The following is a 12,097-nucleotide window of genomic DNA, read 5'->3' on the forward strand; positions in this document are numbered from 1 at the left end:
GAGTAATATACCATGTAAAAAAAAAAAAAAAAAAAAAAGCTTCAATACCAAATCTGCTTCTAATTTGAATAAACATGAGGTTCTGATTCATGTGGAATTCCGTAATTACTAGTGGAAGTCAGTGAAAACTAATCATTGGAATATAAAGAACTTGGGTTCCCTTGCCATAAGGCTTAGAAATTAACTCTAAGTGGATCGATGGCATACTCTATTCAGTATAAAACTTGTGGCCCTTGCTAAAGGAACTCTGAAGTCAACATTAATTTTATTTCAGGATTTCTGATTTGTTATGTGCCAGTTAATTTGATTTGTGCTGTCAGTTTTATTTCTTAGTATGTGTATATATGTGGGTTTGGCGATACTGCCCATTAGAAATCTTACCCATCTCATTAATTACTTACCTAGACCTTACTAAGTTGAGCTGAACTCTCCTCCAGGGAAAGTTTGTCTCAGGTTGGCATTGCTTTATTTTGCTTAGTGAAACAACATCCAGACTGGCTTCAGCTGTTCTGTCTGGTCTTGCTAGAAAAAAACCCGGGGTTTTCAGCTTGTGGTGATGAACTGTAGTGGTTCTTTATTTCAAAAGCCCAGAATGTGGAAACAAATCCCAGCTGTGATAACAGAATTTAATTCTAAAATTTGTCTCAGAGGAGGAGTTGGAAGGAGCAGGTGAAAAAGGCAGAACTCTTCCACATTATAGAGAGTCTTCAGTCTGAGGTGGACCAAGCGATTGATTCATCAGACTGAACAATTCTTAAGAAGCTTTTCAAGCAGAGAGTTCCACTGGCCTCAAGAAGTTAGACATATAAAAGAAGACAATCTTCTAGGCCTAATTTGTTTCACATATTGAATGTTCTCCTGGTATGATTTATAATGATTTGGTTTTCTTTTGAAATACTTAAGGGTTTTTACTTGGGTTTTTTTGAGTTTTGTGTGTTTATCAGCAATGTGAATGTGTATAGTGGATGAGCAAAGAAATTGCAGGAAGAGTCGGGGTGGTTTAATAAATGTGTCGTCCTGGGGCAAGACTGTTAATACTGCTTGTATTAACATGTCTTTACCATTTCTGTCCTCTTAGAAATATGCTGACATGTGATACTGCATACAAGAAATAGCACTGTGAGAACTGGATTTACATATAGATTGGTATTGCAAGACCAGATGATTGTAATGGTTAAATTTGTAGTTGTCCATTTTTTTGTGCCCTCTTTGCATATGTGAGTGGTGTATTATTGACTAATGTGGCAATATTTTTCTGCCATAAATTTGCTTAGCTAGCATACAAAGCGACATAAAAGAGAATTACAGCTGCTAAATGACTTCAGCTCTGTTAATTCCTAACTTTTCAGTTACTGGGCATTGCAGGCAGAATCATAATGGAATCACAGAGTACCCTGGCTTGAAAGGGACCTCCGGAGGTCCTGCAGCTCAACGCTGCGAAAGCAGCGCTAATCAGGTCAGCTTGTCCAGTCCAATCCTGGACATCTCCCACTGGAGGTCCCACAGCCTCTCTGCACACGATCTTGCCATTTCTCTAGGGCTTTTGTCAGTGGGGGCAGAGGGTTGTTTGATGAGGGAAGGCATCATACTCAATGTGCTGTACTGTCTGGTGAGCAGCTAACAGGGACCTGTCTTCTGGAACCCTTACCAGAAGGTGTTTGTCCTCCCCCTCTTCATGGGAATATGAGGCCTGAAGAACCTCTTCTTCTTGTTTCTCCCCAAGGATCTCTAGAGAGGATGCCTTGTAATATTAGGGGATGTCTAAAGTGTAGCTTTCTGCCAGCCTTTTGCCCCGTGCTACTTCCCTGCACTGACCTGCAGCTCAGTGCAGTCTTTTGTCTTTAGCTCCCCAAAAGTTATCAATATGAGACTTTCAGACCCCTTGTAGTGTCTTGAAATGCTGCCTGGACAGTGACTGGAATCTGTCCTGCTGCACTCTGTGGTTTGTAAGCTTGTACACTTATTTTGGATAGTGTCAGATTGTTTGAAGCCATCTTGCTTCTAAAAAATGTAATTCACAGAATAAAACTGAATATGTTTCAGGAAATTGTTCTTCACTAGTGTCTGTATTTTGCATTAGGAATAGGTTTTGTTAAAATTGTTTCTGATGTGTGATACTCTCTATCTTATGGTTGTGATTTATGCTAGCCTTCAAGTTTTTTTTTGCTTTAATTTAGGACAAGTCCATGGGGCTTTTCTCCTTGCACATTTTGTTTTATAGTCTCATATAACTATTTCTTTCTGATGATACCAGTGATGAAATATATTTTTTTCCCAGTTCTTACTGAATTTATGCAATACTGCAAAGTCCTCCTGTATTTTAGGATTCGGTCCTCGGTAGTTCAGTAGCCCTCATTTCATGAAAAGTGCTCACAAGCATGTGTGGGCTGGTACTGATACTTAATCTTCCCCTGTGGAGTCTGTGCTTGGCAATTAGCTGCTTTTCAGCCTGTTTTCAGAACTGACTTCCTTAGGTTTATAAAGATCGATTTTTGCAAGAGGAATTGTCTTATGAAGAAAACGTGAACATGTGGGGAAAAAGTTGTCCAGCAAACATTATTTGGTGCATATATACAGGATTACAATGCTGTAGGTAATCCAGATGAGGATCTCTGTATAACAGGATGTTTAGTCACTGATTGGTTCTTTATTTTTAAACATAATCACTTTCAGAGTTAGCTTTGAATATTATTCTCTGAATGCTTGCACAGGCTATACTGCAAGGTAAACATAGATGCTCTTTGTTTCATGTTACATGCGTTTGTTCCTATTCTTTAAACAAGAAACCAGTCCTTTTTCTTCTGAAATCTCGTATTATCTGGTCCTCATCACTGCTACATTGTTCTGTTCAGCCCTAAATATAGTCAGAGGTCAGAATGAAACACATCTGCAGTGTAGGAAAAGGAAGCTTTTCTGAGCTTGTTCTTTATTGATGAAAAGACTTCTGTTCCCAGAGATACTCCTTCAAAACATTAACAAAAAGGCATTAGTAAAGCTCTCTAAATGGTGAGTATCTGGATAATGTGCTTGTCTCCAGATGCCTGACAGATTGTTTTTGTTGAGAAGGAAAAAGATTGCAGACCTATTTGTCACCTCAGGTAGAGGTTTTGTGATCATTTTTTTTGCTTGCATTGTCTGCATGTCAGCCTGTCTATGCAGTATTAGTATCAAGATGCATTTCTGCTTTGCTTGCTTGCTTTGCAGTGATGGGGTATCTCCTGAAGAAGGATAGGTATTTCTTGGTTCAGTAGATGTCTCTGCTATTACATGTTGTATCCAATTGATCTTGTGTGATAGACAGATTGCTTACATTGCCACACTTTGATCCTTGCGCTTGTCCCTAGCTGGAGAGGTTTTCTGAACATCAAGTGTGTTTAGCATATTCAATGAAAAACAACCCCAAGCAACAAACCACAAAACACATACAAATTATCCATACACACAAAAAAGAGATGTTTTAATCGTTGGTGGTCCAAGTTAGAAGAATTTTATTTTCTCTGGAGACCTGAATTGCGAAACACATACAACAAATTTGGCAAGAAATTAGTTTCTGGGCACTCTCTAGACATTCTTTCGTGATGTAAGCTTTTTCTACCAAATAATACCTGGTTTGACCTATTAGTGCTGAATGCTGTATCTGCAGTTACATAAATGCTTTGACCCCACGCTGTCAGAACACAAACTCAGATACAGCAGTTACTTACCTATTCAGATAGGCCTGGATTATTTTTCTTAGTATACATAGTTTAAGGTAAGTAGAAAATCTGCCTATTATGCCGTTTTTCCTTTGTTATACGAAGGAGAAAGTAACTGTCTTGCTGATTGGTTCTGTATGTAGATGACAAAAACCAAGTGGTATTCTTGCTTGCCAGGGTGGTGGTGTGTGTAAGTTATGGGGTGTTCACTTTTTCGTTGTAAAATCCTTCTCATTTGGTTCTCATCCTCTGTTACTTGCTTCGATACTTTAAAAGTTAACTTTAATTTTGGTTCATCGTTGTTAGAGCTGAGCTCTAATGACAGAATGCTGAGAGAAGTGTGATTGTGGGTGTGTGTTTTGGGGTTTGAAAGGGGTGGGTTCCCCCTTGAGGTGGTAGACTTTTTGCATTAGAGGAAAGAGTTCCTATGAAATACTCAGAGTAAATTTGAAAAATGCAGCTGTGCTGAGCCTGTCTGTTTTTCTACCTTTAAGAAATCTTTTTCAGGATGAAATGAAGGTGTACACAGGTAATGAGTTCTGCTCTCTAAATTCTCCATTTAAGATCTTTGCTTCTGAGCTCATTAGGTGGCTTTGAAATGTCAGACCTTAAACACTGGGCAGCCTTAAGTCTCTTTGAAAGTCACTGTAACTTTGGTATCCAGGTGCCAACATTACAGTGGGCATATGGGATGTCAGTGTGTTTGAGGTTTTATCTTTGATCTGCTCATTCTTTGCAGTGATTGGTCACAGATGCCACCAGATGCAAAGCATAAATAAGACTGCGGTAAGATGGAGGCCAGGGCTCAAGCAATGACCTGACTTCACCACCACTTTTGCAACCTCATTTTTCACCTTCCTCTGCTTACATTGTGTGGTGGTAAATGTTGAGAAGAGTATTTTCTATTTTTTTTTTTATTTGAACTGTTCTTTAAGAGTAGAAAAGCTTATATAAAGTGATACAGGAGCTTGTTGGATATTAAAAAGTTTTACTGCCTTATAGTTAAGATTAGGCTTGATAATCTGTAAGCGACAATGCATTTGGAAGTTAGAGAAGTGGTGAGTGGATGAGGATGATTTCAGGAATCAGTCCTCACAGTGTTTCAGACTTTGTTTTATTTCAAGATTTAGGTTGAAGTAAACAAAGTTTCTATAATTTCTGTTTAATTTTAGTTTTCTATATGAGAATGATTCCTCCTTTTAAAGCTTACAGTGAGTTTGTGTGGCAAGATTTTGGTATTGGGGGGGGGCTACAGGGGCGGTTTCTGTGAGAAGCTGCTGGAAGCTTCCTCTGTGTTCGACAGAACCAGTGCCAGCCTGGCTCCAGAATGGAGCTGCTGCCGGCCGAGGCTGAGCCCATCAGTGATGGTTGTAGTGCCTCTGGTATAACAGACTTAAGAAGGGAGAAAAAAGGGAGAACAATAGCAGAGAGAGGAGTGAGAATGTGAGAGAAGCAACTGCAGACACCAAGGTCACTGAGGAAGGAGAGCAAGGACAGGAGATGGTCCAGCTGCTGGAGCAGACATTCTCCTGCAGCCCGTGGTGCAGACCATGGTGAGTCAGGCTGTCCCTCTGCAGCCCATGGAGGACCCCATGCCAGAGAAGGCTATGACCCTGTGGAAGCTCATGCTGGAATAGGCTCCTTGTAGGACCTATGGATCCATGGAGAGAGGAGTCCATGCTGGAGCAGGTTTCCTTGCAGGGCTTGTGACCCTTTGGGGGACCCATGCTGGAGCAGGCTGCACCTGAAGGACTGTACCCTGTGGAAGGGACCCATGGAAGAGCAGTTTGTGAAGGACTGCAGCCCATGGGAAGGACTCACTTTGGCAGAGTTCATGGATGACTGTCCCTGACAGGAGGGAGTCTGTGCTGGAGCCCGGGAAGAGTCTGAACTGGAGTTGCCCTGAGGAAAGGTGTGAAGTACTGACTGCAAATCCCATTCCCTGTTCCCCTGCAGCACTGTGGGGAAGCTGGTAGAAGGTAGTAAAGTTAAGACTAGGACAAAGTGGTGAGGGGATGATGTTCAAGATCTGGTTTTATTTTCTCCTTGTCCTGCTTTTATTTGATTGGTAATAAACTGAACTAATTTCCCCAAGTCAAGTCTCTGTTAGCCATCAGGTAATGGGTCAGTGATTTCTCCCTGTCCTTAACTCAACCACCCATGAGCCCTACATTGTATTTTCTCTGTCCCCCCCAAGAAGGGAAGTGAAAGAGTGGTTTTGGTGGGCACCTGGCTCCTAGCCAAGGTCAGCCCACCAAAACAGCACGACAATATGCTAGTCCGTATATAAAATACTTTAATAAGTACAACTTTCTGGACAAGTTACATTTGAGATTCAAATCAGTATTAATGAGGGATGGGTGCATTGAGCTTGCATGTTTTTTTGTCAGGTGCATGCTACAGCTGGTAGTAAGTGCAATTAAATGTGTTGTGCCCAATGGAAGAAGAAAAGACAAGTGGAGCATGCAAGTTAGTGCAGTTTTGTCATTTCTGATGCAGTGATAAGCTCTGCAAGAAGCTAACAGCTCATTATATGTTACTGCTTTGGGGTGTTCTTACTGTATGTGCTTTACAAGAAGAATTCTAACTTTAGTATTGAAACTGGTGAAAATCTTGTGGGGCCAATTTCTCAAATTAGTGTAAATGTGCTAAAGCTCCCTGACCTTACAGAGTTATATTTAATCTTACACCCACAGAAAACCTGCTTGCCAGCTCTCGAGTTACACAAATGCAAGTGTAAATGATGCTTGCAAACCTATGTCATTATTGAAGAGAATCTGAAAATCAAAATGAGGCCTTTGACTTTTATGTGCAGTACTAGAACCAATGATAATTAGAGGACTGCGGGAAATACAACAATCCTTGTCTAGTCTGAAAATGCTAATTCTGTTTAATATTGCTTCTAACTTATCTCTCTTTCTCTTGATGCAGATATGTTTTATACAGTGGGGGTTTTTTTACAATCTTTTGCATTTTTTTAATGTAGAAGGACTTAAAGAATACTTCTCTTGGAATATTACAGAACGATACATTTTTATCTGGATGTTTAAAGTTCCTAAGATTCATCCTCTTGCTCCTGACTGCAGTCCATTTTATAGTATATAAAAATGTTTTTATGCCTAAATGAAGATTCTTACAGTATTTTTTTGTAATTATATGAAGAATATGAGGTCCTTAGTGCGTCCCTGTCAGGATATACGTGGTCTCCGCTTACTACCATGGTGGAGAAAAGATTGAGTTATGCTATGCCTTCTTTACTTTGGCCTTTACTGGTAACAGATTTTTGGGATCAGAGGGGAAGTCTGGAGGGAGACTGACCTTTGGTGGAGGGGGAACAAGTTAGGCAGCACTTAAGCTGCATATATATAGCTCCAGGGTCTCTAACAGGTTATGGAGTTTGGGAGAGGTTCATGAAAACTAGAGGAAAGTGAATGTCATTCATTTTTTAAAAAAGGGCAAGAAGGAACATCTCTGGATGCTCTGGTAGCATCTGGGGAGCTGCAGGTTTGTCAGCCTCTCCTTGGTCCCTTGGAAGGTGGTGGAGCAACTGACCCTGGAAAGTATCTCCAAAATATAAAGGACAAGAGGGAAATTAGGACTAGTCATAATGGATTTACAAAGGGAAAATCACGCTTAACCAACATGATAACCCTCTACAATGAAGTGACTAGCTTGGTGCTTTTGGGGAGAGCAGTGGATGTTGTTTGCTTTAATGTTGGTAAGGTTTTTGACCATTTCTTCCCTAACATCCTTACAGACAAGCGGACAGGGTATGGATTAGGTAAGTGGGCAGTGAGGTGGATTTAAACCTGAACAATCCAGGCCAGAGGGTTGTGATCAGTGGTATGAGGCCCAGTGACAGAACAAGAGGCAGTGGGCACATGAAAGTCAGTCTGAACATCAGAAAGTGCACTTTTGCCATGGAGAGAGAGTTGAACACTGGCATGGGTTGCCCAGAGAAGTTGTGGAGTCTCCATCCTTGGAGATAATCAAAACTTAGCTGGACATCGTCCTGGGCAACTGGTTCTGCGTGTGCCTGCTTGAGCAGGGTGTGGGACAAGAAGACCTCAAGAGGTCTGTTCCAACCTAAATGAGGCTGTGATTCTCTATGTTCCATTCTTCCCCTCCAACAAATAAACAAGATGAGACCCAGGTGATTCTTGACAGCGTTGTTGCATGAAATGGTTTGTGAAATATGTTGGAAAATGAAGCTCTGAGCTGTGTATCTGTATTAATTACCTAACAGTTAATTTCCAGCACAGCAGTTAATTTGAAAAATTAACTTGTGGAAGAAGCTTTAGAAGGATGGAGGCACATTTGCCCTTTCACAGAAGTGTAGCTTTTGACTCTGTGATTCTATCCCAGGCTGGTCAAAGTGTCTTTTTCCTAAAGGCATTTTTTTAAAATGCGGAATGTTTCCTTCAGAAACAATTTCTTACCTTTACAGGTTTCATCTGTTAAAAAAGAATCAGCATGTTTTCTGGTGGAGACTGCTGACTAGAACATCTGTTTTGTATCCCAGCAGATGACCTCTCTAAATTAATCGATCCCAGTTCTAATGAGGTGACCTGTTTAAAATAGCTCTCTGCCAGTGTGTATTTTCATGTCTTTGGCATTTCAACTTTGAAGTGCATCTCTTTGTGGGATTTTTAGAAATTATATTTTATTTTCTCTTCAGATTTTTCTGAAAAATGCTGGTGCTTCAGCCCAGTATTGGAAACTGATTTTGATTAAAGTGATTCTAAATATACGCCCCTTTTTTGTGGTTGTTTGTAACTGGTTCAGTATTGGATTTCTCAGGGTCGGCACCTAAGCCAGGCTGTGCTGTGCACAGCTGTATTTGTTCCCAGGCTGGGCAGTGCACAGCTCAATAGCTTTCACATTATACTCTGACCACACAGGAGTGGAGCAGGTCACTGCTTTCCTAGGCCAGTTTTGCAGTTACATTTTACAGGAGGAGATAAAAAAAAAAAGTCTTGTGTCTGGTAGTGCAGAAAATCTGCCGTTAAAGGATAATCACTCAACATAATCCTTTGCATTCTGCTGAATGCTTACACATTGGATACTACTAAACTGCATGCTATTTTCGTGGAAAGAAAAAGAATTAAAGAATGGCTGGACTTCTATGACACTTTAAAGATACACTAACTTTGTATTTTGTGACTGCGTGTCCACTCACACCATGTGGTGCTTACATGTTGGTTAAAGAAATATGTGTTAGTTAAAGAAATATAGGGTTAGTTACAGAACTATGTGTTAGTTAGTTTATGTGCTCCTAAAAACCTATTTAATAGTTACCTAGAACAGCTAATGAGGAGAGAGGGAAATACAGAAAGGATATTGCTTGCTGAAGATGACTGCTCTTCAGTTCCTGTAACAAAAATTCTAAACTGCTTCCTTAAATTCTTTTCCTTGGAAAGTGAGAAGAGAGCGGTTGTCTGTATGTCATTCACTGAAGGTCACTAGTATGTTGATGACTGTAATAGCAGAGTTGCGTTTTTTTTTGTGACCTTGCACAAGTCCTTAGAATAGGGATAGTTAAGTTAATTAAAATTTTAGTCTGCGCAGTGTGCTTACTAAACACTAGTAATTCTAATGTTACATTGTACTCATCCTCCCTGATGAGCAGAAAGGCTTTCATTTACAGCAATGCAAATGCTGCTTTCCTGAGCACCCAAAGTGTCCATTGGGTGGCTTGCTCTGACCGTGGATGTTTTGTAGGGTAGCAGAGAGGCAGTTTCACGGAATATTCTGAGTTGGTTGCTATTTTGTTCGTAACAATTAAGAGGCAAGGAAAACCTATTTCATCAAGAAAGAAAGGATTTTATGGCCCTGGGTGAACATGCAATCTTTGGGAGAAAAGAAAATTCTTAGTATATGATTTAGTCTGCAGACTGGTAATGGGTAATTTGTTTTCTGATGCTGTTAACAACTTAAGGCTATGCAGCTGTTATATGTTCACGTAAAAGGGTGTTACCTGCTAGCATGTTCTCTTTCTGTCCTCTCTCTGTCTCATGCTTGTGCACACTCACACACATTTGTGCCCCTTCCCCTCCCTCCTGGAGAAGCGCCGATCAGGATGTCCTCTGGGAACAGCAGCACCATTTCCCAGTTGGAGCTGCGTGCAGTTAAGCTCACTGATCTCAATGCCATGTGACTGGAAATGCAAGGAGCAGATTGCCATCCGGTGCACACTCTCCAAACCCTCAGATAGCCAAAAAAAAAAAAAAAAGAAAAAAAAAAAAGAAAAAAAAAAAGAGGGGGTGGGAGTGAGGAGGGGAGGTTCCCTTGCTTTTTTTGTAGCGCTCTTAATTCCTGCTGGAGCTTGTTTGCCGCAAGCTCGGTTCATGGCAGTAACAGAAGCAGCAGATTCTGTAGCTCAGTGCTCTCAATGAGGTCAAGCTGGATCAAAGGGAAGCCTCCTGTGGAAGCATCTCCTGTAAGTTCTGATACTGCTCTTTCTGTGCTCCCTCCAAAGAATCGTAGCCTGTACAACTGAGCTGGGCTTCGGTGCTTTATGCCTCCCCGACTGATAATTTTGTGTGAGGTTGTCAGGGTTTATGTTAATTGAACTTGTCAGTGAGGCGTTGGTTGGATAATAATGCTGTGCATTTTAGGAGAAAAGGGCTTATCGTTCTCTCCTTTTATTTTCTGAGGGAGTGGGAAGAAGAAAGTGTGGTTTTGTCCTTTTGAAAAGCTCCAAGCTGTTGAGGTTACAGCTCACCAGATCCTGTTTTATGTAATCTACATATTCTACTTTCTAAATAAAGCAACTGTAAAGTGTCTTGCCGATGTCCTTGGGTTTCACCAAATAGCTATTCTTTTAGGAATAGCGACCTAAACATCTATGTAATTTAAGAAAAAAAGAGAAAGTACTTTATTCAAACCTTGGAAACCTCTGTAGTAACTGAATTTCAAAGAAACTCCCCTTTCTGCAGTTCACCTGAGGGGTCTCTAATGTGATCATGCAGAAATACTCCTTTGAAACCTAATTCTGGATATCAGCTGGTTTTAGTGAAACTTTTCAGTTGCGTAGGCTTCCACAGTGAGATGAAGAATTTCTTGTTTTATGTAATGAACTAGCTGTTTCTGCAGAAATACAATTTAACATGAAAGCATGCTAACTTTTGCAGGGAGTGTTGTCTCATTTACAGCACGGAATCTTTGGGCAATAATGACATGCTGGGCTGTAATTTTTCATCTACATAACCCAATTTTTTTTCCCTTGAAGTACAAAAAGCTTACTTGAATACATATCTGGAAGGCTTGCAGAGTAGTTTCAATGGATTGAACAAAGTAACTACCACCTGTTTGGATTATTGTTAGTAATACACTCTAAACCCTGAGGAAAAATAAAATATCACAAGTCATTATCCTTTTTGCTGTAAAGTTCCTCTTGAAGGGACTGGCATGGTGCCTGTCTATTGATATTCAGCTTGTATTTTTGGAAACTCAGCAGCACTGGCATTGTGCTGTGAGGTGGTGAAGTGTTGCAATAGTCATAAAGAGTTATGGCTTGGGTCTATTTCCCAAAATCTAATGTCTTTGGGTTTTTTGCAGAGGTGTGTTCTTTAATTATAGTTGTCTTTTTATCTTCTTTAGTTAATATCTTGACTTTCCAAACTATCTGACTTTGAAATTGGATAGAGAAAGGAAAAAAAATTGTGTGAAATCGGGTCATGCAGCATCTATGTACGACATGAATATTTGCTGGAGAGATTTGTGGAGCAAACTTGAAGACTCCTTCTCAACTGTGTACTTCTATTTAATGAAAAGATGACTTACTACTTAAATATGCTGTGAGTTTTATCAGGCATCACTGCAATATAAATATGAGAAGAGAATGTGTAAATTAGCATCTCATACTCAGTACTCTCATTCTGAGAAAAGGATCAAAATGCTTTATGAACCCATCACTGCATTTTTTATTTATTTTGAATTTGTATCTTTTCTTGATTTTAACAGAGGCTGTCTTCAGTTCCATTGAGACAGCTCCATTTTTAAACATATACACTGGGGGAAAAATTCCTGTTCTTTATATTTTTGTCCAGATGGTGACGTTTCTTTTCATTTCAGCATTCAGCTTCTGAGTTGATCCTAGTTGAAGATGAAATGACAGATACTGAAGATAATGAAGAGGAGGATTTAGGAGTCATGGATGATCAACGTAGTGTAATTCTCCATCTCATCTCTCAGCTCAAACTTGGCATGGACCTTACCAGGGTATGAACACTGTATCTCTTTTATATTTGCTCATTAGTGTTTCTTCTTCTCATATTTCTCTGTGTGTGTGTGTGTGTGTGTGTGCGCGCACATCTGGTTCTTGTGAGTGCATTTTGTCCCTGTGGACAGGGAAGTTTTCCTCTTTATAGAAGTGGGGTCCCAGAGAGCTGTGGACTGCT

At 40.2% G+C, this 12,097-nt stretch overlaps 1 protein-coding gene across 1 annotated transcript in view; it reads left to right on the forward strand.

Moving 5' to 3' along the window:
* Positions 1–12,097, forward strand: part of OSBPL10 (oxysterol binding protein like 10) — a 112,965-nt gene that overhangs the window by 78,350 nt on the left and 22,518 nt on the right. The window contains 1 exon segment of the mRNA XM_039549858.1: positions 11,772–11,918. Coding sequence (XP_039405792.1) covers positions 11,772–11,918 — 147 coding nt within the window.

This window comes from Corvus cornix, chromosome 2 (assembly GCF_000738735.6).
Source record: "Corvus cornix cornix isolate S_Up_H32 chromosome 2, ASM73873v5, whole genome shotgun sequence".
Lineage (NCBI taxonomy): Eukaryota > Metazoa > Chordata > Aves > Passeriformes > Corvidae > Corvus > Corvus cornix.